At 47.1% G+C, this 18774-nt stretch overlaps 1 protein-coding gene across 2 annotated transcripts; it reads right to left on the bottom strand.

The window, feature by feature from the left end:
* Positions 1-719: 719 nt before the first annotated feature.
* Positions 720-17589, bottom strand: LOC144153248 (uncharacterized). Of its 2 annotated transcripts, XM_077684900.1 has the most exons (4): positions 17334-17589; positions 16777-17065; positions 1723-1815; positions 720-1188 (listed from the first exon to the last, which is right to left on the bottom strand). In XM_077684900.1, exons 1-4 carry the CDS (start codon positions 17413-17415, stop codon positions 807-809), a joined length of 846 nt encoding a protein of 281 aa, XP_077541026.1. In that variant the 5' UTR covers positions 17416-17589; the 3' UTR covers positions 720-806. The 2 variants fall into 2 exon arrangements, with proteins under 2 accessions (XP_077541026.1, XP_077541034.1); XM_077684908.1 differs by lacking the exon at positions 1723-1815 and having other exon boundaries at positions 723-1188; positions 17334-17538.
* Between the last annotated feature and the right edge of the window lie 1185 nt (positions 17590-18774).

Raw genomic sequence — 18774 nt, 5'->3', positions numbered from 1 at the left:
GCTATCAGAGCGATGCCGCGTGCTCGCTCTGTTCTTTCTCACGTGAGACTGCCGCTCTAAGCCAGTTCAGTAGTGCTGTGTTTATGAATTGTCAACTGTGCATGTTATATCGTCTATCGCAGTGCTGTCTTCCGTCTATTTCATCTTGATACTAGTCAACTTTGCTTAGTCTACTGACGTTGGCAGTGGACTTCGGCAATGCCTACTCGTTCCTCTTCTGGGTGGCCGACAGAGTACGCAGTGACACTTTCGGTGCTGAAGTCTGGAGTGCGAACGCGAACGATTGTAGTCATGGCCTGTGCTCGAAAGAAGTGCGTTTTCAATAGGTACTAGTCGTCTGAACGATTGACTGTTCATTAGGCCTCAAAAGATTACATAACCAGAAGGTGACCGAAGTTTTTTGTTTCCTGGACACTACCGTCTTACGTGACTTTGTAGTTCCTGACAGAACTAAGGAAAGCATACGCGTCTCCATTAATGTGTCCGTTTCCCCTGCTTACTGTAGAACACTTGAGGGTAGTTATCCAGGGTCTGCGACTGGTTAACCTCTTTACCCTTCCTTTGGTTTTCTTTCCCTGAACAAGCTCCAAACTAGTTCGGATGCCAAGGGAAGGGGAAGCCGTAACTGTCCCAGGCTCTAAAGGAAGCATGTTAACCATAAACATTCCTTCACTGAGAACATTGTGGACAACCAATTTTGGTTTCATACCTAATTCTCTCGATAATACAATATGGCGAAGTTAAGGACAATGGCTTTATTTACAGGTGTGCTATGAAGCTGGAGCGTACACATCATTGGTGGTACTTTAGGGCTTGAGTGGGCTCCGGACAACGTAGAAAGCCTGCCATTCTGAAGGCTGAGGCCTTGCGCAACTTTGTAGCGCATAAAAGTCGCCGTCGCCTCCGCCGTTGACGAGTGTGAGGCAGCGTTGTGGAGCGTAGAAGCTGGTGATTCCGAAGAGGGGCTCGCCGAATTCCGTGGTCCAGTTGGAGGCGAACCTGAGCCGCCACTGCTGGTCTAAACCTCCACGGCATTGAGAGACTTGGGCCACACAGCCCGGCTCGGCGTTGTCGCACGTCAGGCACATCTTGGACAACGGCTGCTGGCTAACAATCAAGGGTCCATCGGCACTCCATTTGAGCCAGCTCCATGGAGGGCACCTTGCGTTGATCCGGAGCGCCTGGGACCTGCACAGTTCAAGCATATTAAGTCTTTTTTCTTGAGGACACATATCATATATTGGTCAGTGGAAATTATTAAAATCAAAGCTGCCTTGCAGAAGGAGTGTCAACTGGGCAAGTTGGTACTGGATCATATAGCTCAAACAGTGCCAAGACGACGGGAGTAAAGAAAGAGGGACACAGGACGCGCGTTGCAAAATTCCCGAGAAAGCCATGCTTCCACACGATTCGTTTAGGAAAACCCAAAGAACCGAGGTGGCATGTTACCCGGCTAGTGAAATGATAGCCGCCAGTCAGGTCCTGAAGAATTAAAGCATAAGAAACCAGTCGGGAGTAGTCAGGAATAAGAAAAAAAAAACGTTCACCGTAACTTCTTACGTGAACTAGTCGTTTCATGTGTTCAAGCGTGTAGGTCGCTCGTAAGGTGCCCCTACGGTGTTTTCATTCCCGAGTAAACTTGGACATGTCTGCCCACCATTGACAGGAAAATGAAGGTGGAGACCCATAAGCGGAGAAGGTGCCAGACAAAGCATAACTTATTTTTTTGTTGAATGCTGCCTGGGGGTTGTCTGTTGCGCACCCCCATCCTGTTCGGTGAACGTCGGCCAGACCGGCCGTTGCCGCAATACACGCCTGCGGAAACACGAGAACACACAAGAATGACTCTTGCGCATCTATCCGCGAACTGCGGTGCATGTGGATGCGTCCCTTGTTTCAGTGACACAGGTGTGGTTTTTAAATACTAAGATCCGCCCACCCGCGAAATAGTAGAAGCATTTCACATTGATAAGAACAGCCATGGTCTCAGCCAGGCCTCGATCAAGCAAGATGTCCACACTTAGTGTTGATTTTTGGGTCAGTGCTGGGATTATCTATGCGCACGTTCAATTTTTGTTTTGCATGTGTTTGCTTGCCCATGTGCTCAAAGAAATGCGCTCTGTGTGATTTGTTATTGTTATGTCTATGTATCGGTTCTTCCTGTGCAATAAATTTTGAGTTGTTAGTAACACCGCTCGTCGTGCGTCCCCATTTTGCTTCGTCCGTCGTTTCAGCACTGTTTGAACAGTATGAAGCTTCAGTGCAGTGAGAAGGGAATGATAACCTAGTGATTGATTCTGATTGATTGTAAGGTGTAACGTGCCGACGCAGCGCGTGCGATGACACGCGTCGTAGTGGAGGGCTGCGGATTAATTCTGACCACCTGGGGATCTTTAACGTGCGCCGAAGTCTCGTACACACGGGCGTTTTTGCTTTTTGCCTCCATCAGAAAAGCGGCCGCCGCGGCCGGGAATCGAATCCACGTCCTCGTGCTCAGTAGCACAACGCCTTAGCCCCTGAGCCACCGCGGCGGGTAATGCTAACCTATTACACATTGCTTTGAAGGCCACTTTAAACGGGGGCTTGTCTAGGTCCATAAATAGAAGGCACAGAGCCAACGCCACTCCATGCTGCCTACTGTCGGGCAGATAGTTTTTAGTGAAGCATTTTGAAACAGGAGTTTGGTCAACCAAAATGGTCAGGCAATGAAGATATCGGCCGCTGCAGTACAGATGCATGGTGAGGGAGTATAATAAATTAAAGAGCTTGCATGGAAGCAATTCAAGTTCCGGGACCAGACCTCTCTGCTGATTTTAACAAACATGTATTTCCCCCTCTCTCCCCCTCTCCCTCTATCCCCCTATTCCTCCCCCCTTCCCGCTCCCCTTCCCCTCTCCCTCTCTCCCCACCTCTCCCTCTCTCCCCATCTCTCTCCCTCTCTCTCGTGCTGGCAGGATTCTACATTCAAAGTTACGTACGTATATAGACGAACTTGTCAAATACAACTTAGGATCCCCACATACAGTTAATTAAAACTCCTAATCTTGTATAGTATAGGTGTCGACATTTAATCCAAGCATCAGGCGATTTCCCTTACAGAATAACCATTAGCGGTATATTGTACACTATGGTAGCTTGTACGCTGTTGGGTATGAGGACGGATCGTTGTCCCTTCACTACAGCCCACACCATGCTTGCGGGGGTAGCTTGTAGTCGCGCGCCCAAAATTTGTTGAAAGCTTTAAGGTGGTTTTTTTTTACGTGGTTATAACAAGATGTGATAACCACATAAAAAATTAGTGCCCTTCCAATCTGTGAAGAGGGATGACCTGCGAAGCTGGGCGCAGGCCACGGAGTGCACGAAATAAAACATGTTTTCGTGTAATTGGTGATTGAGCATACTTTGTAGACAATTAGCGGAATGAAATTTGGGGGAACCCCAGTTGCATTCTCTCGGACAAACATGGAGCTGTCTATAGACAGTAAGATGCCCATGACACCAGAGTCAAATCTATTTGACTGTGGTGCCGTGGGCATCTTACTGTTTCTGTAACACACCGACCCAATCCGCTAGACCACAGAGAACACCGGAGAGTTCGTATTGGGCCGCTAAACTTCCATGTTTAAACCACCCGCCTGCACAACGGACATTCCATAAGTAAGGGCGTGGGAGCTATATCTGAGATTGAAGCCCCCCCCCCCCCCCCCCCCCTCCCAACCAGTGATCGCTTAAACCGGGAACCGGTTATGTGCGCGTGCTTAGAAGTTGAAGAAACCGTCGAAAATGTTGCTCTGAAAGCCCTTTAAGTTGAACAAGTAATAATGGCCCCCGTTGGTGTTCCAAGCGGGAAAGTTGCTGTTCATCCGGGAGGGGTTCGCAGCTGTTCGACGAGCTGTAACTTAAGGCAAGGGCGGCGGCATCAATGGTTTTCGTTGTTTTCGCGCCCATTCACGCCTCTGTTCGGCCCAACGCTCCTATTCCCGCTATTCCTCTAAGCGAACGAGATGCGTCCGTACCCCAGCAAATTAAAACCTGTAATGCCTTGAGCTTTATTCTAGCGGACAAACATGTGGCTGCCCATTTCCCTCCACCGTCGTAGGCCAGTTACTGCCCTCGTAACCCACCAGTCAATACTCAAACCGCTCGATTACGTAGGACAGCTGACAGGGCGGATCGAGCCATGAGACTTCCACGTTCCAATCTCCCACTACCACAACGGGCATGTAATCGGCAGCGGCATGAAGCCCAGCTGTCTCAAATTACGTGGCTTCAGGAAGTCTTAATTACAGGAATTACAGGAAGTGTTAAATTACGTGGCTTCCATAACGTAAACAGAAACAACCCCAACCTACCAACAACCGTACCACAACGTTGAGCCTACTACAAATGAATGCCCATTGATCTAAATGTAAGCCGTCTCGGAAACGACTCGGAAGTGTTTCCACACTTAATGATCCTTCCGGCATTCCAACGGGTCCGGTCGCTGAAGCCAATCAAGATGGTTAAACCAGCAGCGACAATACACCGTCTCGGTGAAACCCCGTCATTTGACACTGGGACAGAAAAAGCTCAGCCCCGCAGGAACAGAAAGTTTCCCGCAAGCCTAATAAAGGCAGTCAGGCTTGTTGTTTTTCATGATGTTACGATACCGCAAAGAGACGCCTGGAGTTCCAAATACACCCACTAAGTGTGCGGCATTTAAGATAATGACCAAAGAAACTTTGCGCGCGTTCGCAACCTTCGCCAACGTTCGCAACCTCATATTTTCCATGGGAGGAGGGGAGGGGTCGAGGAATGTGGCTATGCGTTTATGTCAAGATATTTTTATAAGCTCCGAAACTTTCTAAATTTTTGTGCAAGCACGCGTACTACAGTGCAGATCTGTAAACAAGTCAAGCTAGAACAGCGCCAAGACGGGACACGGTAAAAATTGACAGACACGGGCGCTGACTACCTGTGCCTTTTACGATGTCAGAAAGACTAGATAGATGTGCAAAGAAGCGTGGTTATGCCCACTCAAGGACACTTTGACGCACGCAAGAAAGAAAAAAAGATAACAGGAGCAGTTCAGTTTTTTTTACATGCGTCAAAATTCTCTTGCGCACGAAAACTACGCTTCTTTGCTCATCTATCTAGTCTTTCTTTGATGGTAAAATTAGTGCAATTAATTAAAAGTACAGAGTATCGGCACTATTTGTTCCGTGCCGCCGCCGTGACCATTGGTCAGTTCGCAGCACGTGACATTTGTTTACACTGCGACGGTTAATTGGCACTGCCATTTTGTTGTTTATGTGTTTTCTGTCGGTCAACTGTGGTAGTCTCAGCTTCTCCTCCCTCCTCTGCGGCTGCGCGCGACTGGAATCGTTCCGAACGCGAATCAAAGAACTTGCTTCGCAGCATTTCAGCTGCAGAAGTGTGTCCGAAGATGCCACGCCTTCGGCAGTGTTGTTTACAAATGACCTCGTCAAAGTTAGCGGTGAGGCCGCAGAAGCGGCAGTCTGAAAACACTGATAAACACAAAAATGGCCACCGTTGCTCACTTGCGTGTCTCAGTGACGGTAACCTACGCAGACGACATCCGTATCTGGGCTTCAGACAGGAACCGTCGAAACATTCGCGCCACACTCCAGAAGGCAATTCTGAATATGAAAAATATTTCAGAGGTTGTGGTCTGATATTTTCCCCCCAGAGAAGTGTGCTGCGATAGAATTCACGCGGCGTGATGTTCCGCGTTATGCACTCACCGTAGAAGGCACTCCAATACCTTATGTCGAGTCCCACAAGTTTCTCGGCGTCAAGTTTGACCGCTTAATGCCCTGGTCTCCACATATTCGGCGACTGAAAGAGCGGCTTCTAGAAATCTTTCGTGCGCACTCTGTGTATGCTCGGTGCAAATTCCTGGGGCTGTCCTGCATCCTCACTCTTGCCTTTATGAAGCTCTTTTTGTAGGCCTCTCGCGTTACAGCCTTCCGGCCCTACATCAGCTGTCACCTACAAGCTTGAAGGGCATAGTCTCAGTGCTGGCAAGAGCTATGCGCACCTGCCTGCCTACCTAAATGCACATCGACGGTCGGAGCTCTATGCGAAGCTCGGTGCTTTTCGGCCGCATGCAGTGCTACAACGACAAGAGGCGCTTCGAACATCTGTGTGCCATTTGACTCAATGTCATACGCATCTTTTGACAGATATCTCCACACAATATGTAAGACACCTGCTTCCGGCGAACTTTCGAAGACCTCAAAAGTCGAAATTAGCACCGCGGATACAGGCGCCGTGGAAAATGTGCGCCACAATACCCGGAATCAGCAAAAAGTCTGCCATGCCCGCGGCAGCGCTCAAGTTCTTGACACTGGAGTATATCTTGAGTACTTACAAAGGCTACACATGTTTTTGCGGATGGCTCAGTTCTCCCGGGCTCATTCGCCATCGGCGTGTGGATCCCATCAGCCGGGTGCACTGTCGAAAGAAAACTAAGCCATGAAGCATCCTTGACTGCTTCCGAACTGGCAGCTGTACGGGCTGCACTTCATTACATCAGCGGGAATTGTGCCCAGCAATGGGTAATATTCCTAGACTCGAGTAGTGCTTTACAAGCCCTCCGAAAGCTTCACAACAGCCGCAGTTAGCTTGTATGTGAAATTGCCGAAATTCCCACAATGGCGGTGCGCGAAGGTCATGACAACATTCTTCAGTGGCTGCCTGGTCAATCGGGCATAAAGGGCCGCATTAGATCCGACGCAGCCCCCAGCGCAGGCCACTTGCTGAGCGACACGACCCAGCTTCTTTTCTCCCGAGAGGACAGAAGCGCCCTTATCGTCGCACGTGGATGGACTGCACGAATGTCGGAGTGGCAGGACCCTCACCGCAGGTGTCCACCACTGCAGGCTATTGATCCGCACTGTGACTTCCGCTTTCCACGCGGCCTCAACAAGCGGTGTGAAGGAGTTTTGCACCGACTGCGCCTGAATGTAGCGTTTACTCGGAGTTTTTAGTTCAAGATAGGTTGGGACGATTCCCCCTGTGCCGGACTTGCGCCGTGTGTGAGACTGTAAATCATCTATTGTGCGTCTGCCATCAATTCACTGCTGCGCGAAAAACTGCAGTGAGCTCCCTGTCTCGTGCACATCATGGAGGCAGGCTTGAACTTTGTCATTTTCTTGGGCCCTGGGCCAATAGTGCTGACAGTACCTTGAGTACAAAAGTTATGCTCCGGTTCTTACGAGACTGAACAGGACAAATCTCCCTACATCATAAAAGCACAAGTGTCTCATGATATGTACTCTTTCGCTCTGTGGCGTTCATCTATTTATTTTTCTTGGCTGGTGTTATTTTTTTGCGCCATTTACTTTGAATGTTGATTAAGCGTTTACATGAACGATATTTGTTAATTGTATTCTTTACGTCGGGGCTCTACTAGCAGCATTCCATTGTTTCTTGTTTCTTGTTTGTGTTCTTCCTGCTGTACCCCTAATGTCGTAATGTCTACTATTCACCATTCATCATTGCAGCCACCCCCCATCTGGTGTAGCAAACCTTGTCCCTAGCAGGGCTGACCTCACCAGTTCCCATTAAAGAGCTCTCTGAATCTTGTCAGCGCCCTTGCCTGTCAATTCTTTTTGTCCCGTCTTATCACTGTTCCACCTTGACATGCACAGGCGGATAAAAAAAAAAAAGGACTGAGCGAGTGGTATGTGAAAAGTATCGGCGCGACCCATTCCGGCCCTGTGCTTACTGTAGAGATAGCTGAGTGCGCATGCGGATCCTTGGCCAGTCACCAAATGCATGTGAATTTTCTTGATTTAGGTGGCAGCCTCTTTTTTTTTTTTTTGCATTAGAGACCGAGAGGCACCTTGTGTCGCGCGCCGTTCGAGCGGCACAATTCACTGCAGCAGCAGCAGCAAACAGTCTGCGGCATGTGGCGAATCGTGAACTGTCATTCTGTTGGCTCTACAGCCGATTGGCATTGCAGCCACACGACGATAAAACTTCGGGCGTGACTGAACAGTTCCCGGTCGGAAATGTAACAAGCAGACAGCTGATATTCGAAAGGTCTTGGACCTCTTCTCTTCATTTCAAGTTTGCATTTCCTACCACAAATTATGTACGGGCCCTCGCAGAAGCAAATGGAGCACGGGAGTTGTGACCGAATTGCATCGCGTCGACGCGTGGGCCTTCTGGAACCAAGGAACGGACGGCGTTTTTTTTTTTTTTTCTTGGGGGGGGGGGGGATTTCGCGCTGCCCTCGCCGCCATAGAGTTATACACCATAGTTTCTTGCAATATACATTTTAGAGGAATCTGGCGCTAGCGTCTATGAGGCTTATATAAAGGGCATATCTGTCATGGGCCGCCATTATAGCGTGCGGTCGCCTTAGTTTCATCATTGGCCTTGAATTGACACGTTTTACTTGCCGTTAATTCAAATAAAATGCCAGAAAAACTCAAAGAATGTGTAATAAAGTAATTATAAAATAAAACACTAAAACACGCTGTAAGCAGATTGAAAGTATAACGTATTCTTTTTACTGAGCCTGCCAGAACAGTTCTGGATACTAATCTGCGGACCAAGCTGGTGGTTAACAATGTAAACTTTTCGGAGAAAATATGTAAGGCTTCTTTTGCAAACATTTCAAATAATAAATTGTTTGAAAATCTCAGAAAGGTTTTATGCGCGTACCTATAAAAATGAGCACCTCGCCTTCGCAGTGTTTTCGTGGGTGGTTTCGTAACGCGTTGTCTGCTACAACTTTCGCAGAGCCAAATTACCTGCAGAGGCAAGATGTCCGGGCGTTATTAAAATATGTAGCTACTGCAAAAAAGAATCGGTAAGTGCATTGTTCTTACCGCTTGTGCTTAAGTAAATATGTACTGTTGGTCGCTTGCCGGCACCAGTCCTCCCACTTGCTTATAATGAAGCATAGCTGTCTTAGTATGAACTAAGGAAGCTAATTTCGAGGTTCCAAGCGAAGCAAGTTTTCGCAATTTCGGACAGAGCGGCCAACGTTATTAGAGAGCCACTACCTAGTAGACATAGGACTGCATAGTGAAGAAAGCAAGCCCAAGAAGACCCTCAGGAATCCGACACATATATCAAGCCATCAGCTTTGGTGAAAACTTCTTGCTGGGCTATTTGGTGAATAGTTCCCATGATTTGAAGCGCAACAAAAAACGCGGACGAACAAACAGAGGAGACGATACAGGTGCTGTCTCGTCTACTACTGTTTCTTCATCAGTGTTTTTTGTTGCGCTTCAAATCATGGCATCAGCTGTGGTCTTCCCATAAGGCCATACCCCCACACGCCGACATGGATTCACATGCGCAGTTTCCTCTCTAGTATACTTACTAAGAGACTATGTTATATACAATACCCGCCGCCCTATCTTATCTGTTTAATCATCGCTCTGCTTGGGCGTCCGAGCGGGCGTCACAGTTTCCAAAGGGCGACGCGAGGCTATACAGTGGCGCTGATTACACTAAGGCTGGCAGCCGTCGCTGGCGACCGCATCGGCCGCTGTTCGGATCAAGGAAACTACGCGCGCTCGTGACTTGTTGCGCTCCATAAAGTGGCGGCAAAGCGTTGCCTGCCTCTTGCGACATCATCTAGATGACGTCGCGGCTTCTCGTACATACGGTCATGAGTTCATGCAGTCATGACGGTGTGAGAAAAAAATCGAATTACACAAGCAGATGTACCAATAATAAAAATAAAATTTGATTTCAGAACGATATGATTATCTCCCATAGTTCCAAAGGTCTGTCTAATAGAGCGCCCTAACGAGATTGACTAAAAAAATATGAGTACATTCGAAACGTCAGTAGTTGTGCGTTTTGTTTACGCACTTTTCGAATAGATGCCTAGGTAAAACTAATTTAGGATTTCTAAAAAAAGAAACAAGCATGTTCTTTCAATATTTCAGCACTTCGATATTTCCCTGCCTCCCCGTCGGCGTAACACCGCAAAAAGGCTTGATGTGAAAGCTGTAACTCTTATCAATAAAAAAGATGGGCTTGTTTGTAATGTGGAATTGATGTGGAATTCAACAATACGACATTTAGCATATGAGACAAGCTGTTACGATAGAACTAGGAGTTTATGTGTACCACGCAGATTTGGTTACCAACAATAAAATTTCTTCCTCACAGGCGATTTGTATTTATCTCTCGCCACAACAGCCCCGAACTAAGTTACAGCCGTTATCCTCGACATGGTAAAAGGCGCGACGAAACGGGGACAAATGAAGAGAGTTACACGGGACGAGCGTTCTAAGTCGAATCGAAGTCGTATCATGTCGAAGTTCAAATTTCTGCGTTGGACAGCCGTTACTTGGTAGCGGACAAGGCCCTGCCAAATAAAAGAACAGCTTCATCCAGCAATGGCATTTTTTAAAATAACGATAATGCTCCTTTAGAGTCACCATCCGGATGTGCTTCTGCGGTCATTTCGTTGTCACCTTGTAATGCTTTGTATTGCAAAAGCACACCGCGAGAAACAGAATAGACAGGCTTTATGGAACGCTACAAGCGCGAAACTGCCCATTGCGTGGGGCGCGGGCGAGCGCCCAGATACTGTCGCAATAGGAACTACGGCGGACTGCAAAGCTTCGTAGTTGCGACAGCGAAGGAGAGAGTAGCGTCATCTATCTTATACGCGAAATGACAGCGGCTACATTTCATTGGGCGCTGCGCAGTTATATGCCGATCGCGGCGGCTGCGCAGTTTCTTCAACCGCGATGGATGCCGCTAGCTCAGCCTCGGCATCGCGTCCTGTATTTTTACTGGAGGCAATGGCCTAGGCCAAGCGCGTGTCACCTTCTCTGTCCGCCGTTGAAAGCACCGTTTCACCTCCTGTCTAGTTCTTACTCTGTGCTCGAACCAAACAGCAGCCGATGCGAGCGTCAGTGTAATCAGCGCCACTGTATAGCCTCGCTCTGTCCTTTTGAAACCTACGTCCGGTCTGACGCGCCAGCAGAGCGACTCAGCTGCTAACATTCCTGTGGCACCTACTGCTTCGTGACCCACGGACTTATATCAATGTTCGCAACGGCCTACTTTGCTTATTTTAGAGATATGAGACTCAGGTGCTGACATAAAGAATAAATCACTTGCTTGCCAGACTTATAGCGCCATCTAGTGAAAACTGGATAAAGCAAAATGCGTTTCTTGTTTATTCTTTATCTCAGTAGAGGAAGAATATTTCTAAAAGAAGCGAGCTACGCCGGTAGGAACATCTCTGAATTTTTAGAACCTTTCGTGTCGGTACCCGATGCTTCTTAAGCTGGTGGGCCATGAATTAGTAAGTACTGTAGGGATCTGATCACGCGAGTCCCCCTTAAACATCAGATGGCCGGGGCGGCCGGGGCAGCGTGAACGCACCCCCAGAACGCCGCCCCTTGGTTCCCGACGGCGGTCCGACGCGGAGCAGCGAAGCTATTTGGTCCCCGGTCCCGTGCTGTTTACTTCCACGCGCACATGTACTATCGGCGTCAAATGAAACGCGAACACGAAAACATGAACCTGAACGCACAATTAGCGCGATTTCTTCCCGTGCAAGCCAAAATGACGCGTGGCTTAGTTACAAAAACAAAGTTGGGAAAAGTAGATTTGCAAATATACCAATAGCGTGCCATTATGTGAACTCTACGAACAGTAGTTTTAAATTTTGCACGTTCTGGTTCATATTTTCGCGTTCGCGTTTCATTTGACGCCGATAGTACATTTACACTTTTGTGACGATTCCGCGAGTTAACTTTTCCAATTACGCATTTTTGTGCATATGCAGGGTGTTAAGTGATTGGTGGATTTTGATGTTTTGATTCCTGTTTCGGCTCGTTTTTTCGGGGCATTTTTATTTTTAACTTCGTCTTATGACGCCAGCATCCCCAGCTTTCCCGCTCAAGCTTCCGACCACTCAAGAACCTTGTAAAACCACTGCAGGACATTCATACTTCGGGGTTGCGCTGGCCACACTCCACTGCCTTTTAGGGCTTGAATTTGAATGACAGCTAGGAAATGAAGTTTTGATTCCAGGCTCTGCTCTCATTTGCGCGCATATCTTTTTGCACCATGTATTGCATTGCAAGTCTATCAGCCGTACACATGGTCTTTGTGCCTTTAAATTACTTGGAGGTGGCACTTGCTTTTTATTAGTTCGGTTAAGGAAGCACTTGGTGTATTCATCAGTTGAGGCCGGAATTTTAGGCATTAAAAGAGCGCGTTTTAGGCGCCTAAAATAGGCAGAAAAACAATGTTTTAGGGCTCCAACGTCGTAAATACAGGCAGTTTTCTTACGTAATTGTAAATAATTTCATGCGAAGACGTGCACGACACGACGTCTATCTACGACAGGGAAACCAAAAAAGTTATTGTAAATAATGGCACAAGGACCCCAACAGTTGAACACAGCCGCTCAATTGTCCCATAAAACTGCTGGACTAATGACGGCCCATTGGTGTAATTCAACAAGCGCACTGCTCCGATTCATGTCCAATGGGCACTGTCAGTTGTTCGAGAGTCGCATATGTGAAACAGGCATGATCAACGATGCTGCAAAGCTGGGAATACTGATTTAAAAAAGCGCGAATTCGTGTCTGCCTGATGCAATTAAATTGCAACGCAACAAGACACATAATAAACGCAAGAGATGCGACGATTTTTTAAGGAATTAACATGTTCTTACATGAGGACTGTTAGTTACAACCAGCCATTTTGTCATATGATATTCTAAGTGTACAGGCAAGATGCCCCAAGTCTGCACATACACTTCCACAAATTTGAAGATGGTTTTTCAAGAGGTGTTCAGCAGCCAGAGATTTTGGAGGGAAAAACATGTTTTAGAGCCCGTCGGCAGTGTGTATTTTAAGACGCAAAAAAACGCAGCTGCGCAGTGATGTTTTGCCGGTAGCCCTTCAATAGAGGAGTGCTCTGCTAACTCGTGTTCGATGCTCAACAATAGTGCAGAAAATAGGTAAATTTCAGTATGTTTCCAGAAACGAGGATGCGACGGCACATGTTTCAAAAAATCTGGAGACAACGGGGAACGTAGTCTAAGAATCAACCTCGAAATTGTGGAGACAATATCAAACTACCAGTATACCTAGAGACTTATGGACTCAAAATTCTGCCTCTTGTCACTGAGTGAATTAACCATTCCACTGCTGCTAGCGGTTGTTTTTCGGGAGTTGGTTGAACTAAAGGACCCACAGAGTTCCGGACAGTGAAAGTTGGCCAGTAATATAAATAACGATCTCAAACTGCACTCGAAAGAGAAACGTGAGGCTGAATAGCGTTCAAATGGGCACCGATTTTGAAAATAAGCATTTATAGGCATTTAGGCACAAACGCCAAAATAGTAATTTATAGGCACTATAAAAATACCCCAAAAGCCCTTCCTACCCCCCCCCCCCCCAATTCATGCTCATGTATACAAATGGGGCGATAGGAGTGCACGGAACATAATAGGAATTTGCCCAACTTCCGGTATATTCATCAGTCTGCTCATTGTCTACCAGGATCGGACATAAAGCAAGCAGTCGACTTGGAAATGAATACAGTAAAAACACATTGCAGAATTCTGAATTGTCTGTGTAATTCCTTGTCCATACACTTCAATGGGGTAGTTTCCCTGGCACTGGAACCTGGTAAAACAACATGCTATAACTGCATCCAAAGCAAGCTTTCGCCCTCAATATTGCCTGTTGGAAAATTCTTTGCATTACACGGAATAGCTACGGAGAGATCACTTCTGAAAGAAACGCGACGAGCCGGAAAGGTGCACCTGTGCACAAGAGAAGCTTTTTGATTTCATTAGTTCATTTTTATAACTTCTTAATTTTTCTTAATTACATGTGTTTTACCGCTTGTTTAAAAATTCCTCCATTTACACTAATACGAAAATTAAATGCGTTAACTTTGCCAATTATGCATTTTTGTGCAGACGCAGGGCGTTACATGGTTGGTTCTGTGGGGCACTCGGCAAAGATTGGTGACGCATTAATTAAAGAGCGCCTGACGAACATATCTCGGAGCTGCACGAGACTACGGCTTCACGCATGCCGCACTCTGCAAGGAACCGTGCCGCTCGCTTGTCTTGCCGCGTAAGGCACCGCCGGGCGCTTCTTTCGAAAGAAACGGGAGGCTGCGGACGAAATCTAGAAAATTTACATGAATTCACTAGCGAAGCGCCCGCATGCGCACTCACGTATACAGACAGCAGGCACTGGGCTTGAAATAGTTCTCGCGCGCGGCTTGCTTGGTCCGTTTTATTTGGCAGCCTCCTGTACCAGCTTGCTCAGATACAAACTCACGCTGAAAAATAAAGTGCCCAGATAGGTACTTCGGATCGAACCCAGGTCCCAACAGTTCGAAAGGGGTAACCACAACTACTCTACAACGACGTCTTTTTTAAAAATATATATCCCCGGGTCATTTGCGGATTTGCGGTGGCGGCTGGCGCCTACCCCCGACAACTGATAATAGGTCTCGATTATGTCCCATGCGGTCATTCTTCTTCGATAAACGAAGTGAGAAATTGACCTTGCGTTCGCGGCATAGCCTACAAAAGCCAGTAAACAATCGCGAACAGCCGTGAAAATTGCGAACAGCATTGATAGGACACAACGCTCGTCGCAGCTAGAACTAGTGTTCTTGATTTCACAGTGCACAGCGTGAAAGCTAAGCAAGAGGCTGCACCACAACCCTCATTTTTGCACTTTGCCGCAGTTTGCGTACGAATCGAAAACAGAAAAATGGTGCACACCACGTCAGCCTCGGATAATATACACCAGCACAAGCACATACTCCCTACTCTCGGGGTTGGCGCATGCCTGCTTGTTTTGTGAGCACCGATAAGCTGATGTGGAATTAGCGGATGCCACATTTTTCTTCCAATCTGTTCAAGTCGCGATCAAACGAATGCAATGACACGCGCTCCCACGTTCGGACGATAATTGGGCAAGTGTAAGCGGTACCAGTTTCTTTGTCCTGTTTTATGGCCATTCCCTTACCATGCGCACCTATTTTCTTCACCCCACGCGGCTGCCAATCGTTCGTAGAAAGTAATATTCAACGTAGTCGTACGGAGCCTAACTATATGTCGTAACTGTCATGAGTCAGTTTGCTGCGATCTACGCAACTTCAGGCCATCGGAGTCGTTTGTATTTGGGGCCAGGTTAGTGCTTCCACCAGTGTTGCCATGTCCCCAGATGAAAAAGTCGCCAGGAAATAGCCTTAAGTAGCCAAGAAAGGCGCCCCCTTAGAGTAATGTATGAAAAGGAGCTGAAAAGTTACCATTTTCACCAAAGCCCGGCTGGTATGTATGCTTTTGAATTGCCTGCGCGGAAAAAATTAAGAAATTCCGATAAGTAGAATACCTTATCAAATTTTATTCGTTTGATGCGGTCCAGTAAAGCGACAGCGGTTGGCTACTGTCTTGAAAAAAAAAAAAAAGCTATAATATGCACGTTTAGGTAAAGCATTAAAAAATATGAATTACTTAGAAAGGATCTTCGCTGCGCACCATGTTTCACCCATTTCGATTCCTCTTCACATTTCCGTGCCTGTTATACGCCGTCACACACCCTTCCCACCACTGTGCATCAAATATAAAGCTCCCGCGAACTACTGAAGCCTCACACTTCAAACCGACCGCGTTGCTTGTAGGCTTTTAAGCTATTCATACCGCACCAGGTACCGCACAGTATTAAAATAAAAAAAAATTCGATTTGTGCCGGTGAGTAGCGCTGTACGGTGGTATGTCTGAGTGACTGGTTCTTTGGGACCTATTCTAGGCTCTACCAGATCCCCTTCGTTTGCCCTAAAAGTTTGTTGTTTGTTCAGTTTGTCTCGACGGCTGAACTGCGCTGAAAGGTCATAAATATCCTCTATTTGAATAGTGGGGCGTCGGAAGTGCCCGGAAATATACCAAATCACCGATAATCAAAGGAGCCTGAAAGTAGCCAAGTCATAACACTGAACTTTTCGTCGCCACGAGTCTCAAAAAGTCGCCAGTATGGCGACAAATTGCCAGACCTATCAACCATGGCTTCCACTCATTGGCTTAATGACGGGCTGCATAGTCTGTCATAGGCGGGAAATGGCATTCCCTTAACTTAAACGACGAGATGTTCTGAAGTTTTGTCTTGTTGCCGTTTTTGGAATTTGCTGACTTATTTTCTGTGAAGGACGACTTGCCTTGCATTTGAGACAGTCTTCCCGCGCCAGCAAAAGAGAGAATACGGATTGATTAATGCCCTGTTTAATGCAAACGCATTAAGCTGCGCACAAAGAAGCGCAACACGAAGAAAACACAAAGAAACATGCGTCCCAGACATAAAACAAAGAAGAGCACGCCCCTCAGAAAAATAGCATAAACCACCCCACCGATACGCCCAGTGGTGCATCAGTCACCAGTGAGCCAAATAAGGCACTGCGGGGCGCACTGCCGCTTCTGCTATTCTCGGCGGCGAAGTCGCAGGAGCACCTAATCGCGCTAACGGTTTCACGTTCACTACATCACAAATGCTTACATGTCCTCGTAGTTATTTCTTTATTCAGCTCTACAATTATGCCGAATAGCAACTGCTGGTTAAAACTGAAAGGTTATTCGTTATCTATTTAGTGCACACCTTCCAAAAGCCTCGTATAACCGTACGCCTAATTTGACTGCGAAGGCAGGCGGGAAGAGCTCCAGGGGGCTACCAGATGTGTCAGCCAAATTAATCTCGGCGCGGCGCTTTCGCAATTACGGACACGGAAGATTGCACGTGAAGGGGCACTCACCAGAACAGTGTGCAGCAGCCGGAGTCGAGACAACCTCTGCCGTGCATGGTTTTGATGAAGACGCCACCATTGTCCACTCCGCCCAGTGCGTCCGAAGCCATCCTGACGGCGCGCGCAACGGAAGCTGCGTTTCCTACCTGTTCTAGCAGCTCAAATGTCGCAGACGTTCGAGTCACTGATAAGGACGCCACAAGAAGCGTCGTGAGCGCCGATGCACAGATGTTGCGGATGGAGCAGCGATGTGAAGTTGAGACGTGCGAGACACCACAAACGCGAGCCATGCCTGCACCTGAAGCACAAGCCATCCATTAACTATTGCACCATCGTAGCAACGCTATGTTGCACATCCAGTTGAAAATATTAAATGACGTTTCTTGCTAAAAAAGTCTCAACGGGGAGATTATCCCAAAATTATAACGGCAGGTTCTACATTCCATACGACGTGAAAAACAGCAACTCCAGTTCGGCCGTTCCGCGTAGAAATTTGTAAACAGTCAAACAAAAGCAGTCGTGAACAACGAAGAGTGTGGGATGGTTATATCATGAGAGTGGTTTACCTGGAGTGCGTCGAAAAACGTGACTGCAATCCGGCGAAGGCAGGCGAACTTTGCTGGCTATGTAGAAGTGCCAGTGGCGCATCGGATAGTGTTCAGTGGAAAATATATTTCATCGGCTGTCGACGATAGTGTGCCGGAGCTCGCACCCTCGTGCGCTCTCGTACGTCATTCGTGATCTTATCAATAACCGTACGAAGTGGATCGCCCTTTCACATCGGCTATGACGATGTATTGCATGTGATTCGTGTGCAAATTTATGAGCCTTTTTACAAAGTTTACTGTAGGTGGAAACCGAGCAGATATAACCCGCTGCCGGTTTTGCCGATATGATCTTAAAGCACCCCTTAAAGTCCATTTTTTCAACCCTTTTCAGTATCTAAAGCACTTTCCGAAGACGGTCGATACGCGCGTTCCTTGCTTCGATTCCGCGGCCATGGAGTAACTGAGCTAAATATTACTGCTCTACGCACATACGATAATTCGGAAATTGGTTAAAAGATTAGTCCCCCTCTTCCCCCTTTCTTATACTTCAGCATTTCTTCGTGTGTTTACGTGACGCCACACAAGCAATGACGTCGTTATTCGCCGGCTTCCTTGCAGCTGAGGCAGTAAAAACATTAGGTGGCCTCTTCATAGAACTTCAAAAATAGCACCGAAAACAAATCACATGCTAGGAATAGTGCCAGCTGTGGGGAGCAAATCATGGAGTGCCATTCTGTGCCGGTGATAGCTGCAGCTGTCGCAGTGCTTTCAGGCACGATGAAAAAAAATGCTTTATAGGATCTCCCCTTTAGGGCCGGTTAAATATTATAAAAAAGACTAAGAAACCGCCAGTTTACATTGACATAACGTTTCTAAATGCTACGTTATGATTTATATATATTAGGGGGAAATGTCTGTGGTTAAACATTTGCCGAGGCAAAACGGCCTTGGTGTGATGATATGGGCAATGTCCCCCCTTCCTCAAAATATAAGCTCGAATGCAAAGAGGCCCGTAAGTTTCACTTGCCTTACACGAAGACTAGATCTTATCTCTGACCATTGCTGCGAATTTTTAAGGTGAAATCGCTAGATTTTAGGCGTTGTGTTATTTATTTGTTCTTTTTTTGCCTTAAAATGTGCTCTGCATCACTGTACCGTTGCTGAAAAGAATTGTGTGAGGGGACGCAGGCTTTGTCAAGATGCAAGTGTGCAGCTTCTCTTCGCAGTCCTACCTTCCTTCATTTCGAAGAATAAAATAAAACGTTTGATTGCTTGCTTGATTTAATTATCTAGGCTGAAAATCCGGGGTTCACGGCCCCCGGACGACATAGAAAACGGCCTACGGCTTGAAAGAATACAAAAAGGTGAGCGAATGCTTCAGCACGAAATATGTATAGGGTAAGGCCAATCCAAGCCAGAAAAAGTTACAGGCGTAGTTCATGTACGCCCACATCGCTCA

This window comes from Haemaphysalis longicornis, unplaced genomic scaffold (assembly GCF_048455015.1).
Source record: "Haemaphysalis longicornis isolate Haplotype H1 unplaced genomic scaffold, Haemaphysalis longicornis Haplotype H1 scaffold_1, whole genome shotgun sequence".
Lineage (NCBI taxonomy): Eukaryota > Metazoa > Arthropoda > Arachnida > Ixodida > Ixodidae > Haemaphysalis > Haemaphysalis longicornis.
The sequence above is the reverse complement of the archived record's forward strand: the minus strand, read 5'-3'. Positions and strand labels throughout refer to the sequence as shown.

Excerpts from the sequence above, each read along its gene's own strand:
- LOC144153248 (XM_077684900.1), bottom strand. The coding sequence starts at position 17,415 with ATGCGCCACTGGCACTTCTACATAGCCAGCAAAGTTCGCCTGCCTTCG. Across the intron at positions 17,066-17,333 it reads CGTTTTTCGACGCACTCCAG|GTGCAGGCATGGCTCGCGTT; the intron begins GTAAACCACTCT and ends CTTGTGCTTCAG. Across the intron at positions 1,189-1,722 it reads AGGCAGCATTCAACAAAAAA|GTCCCAGGCGCTCCGGATCA; the intron begins ATAAGTTATGCT and ends TGAACTGTGCAG.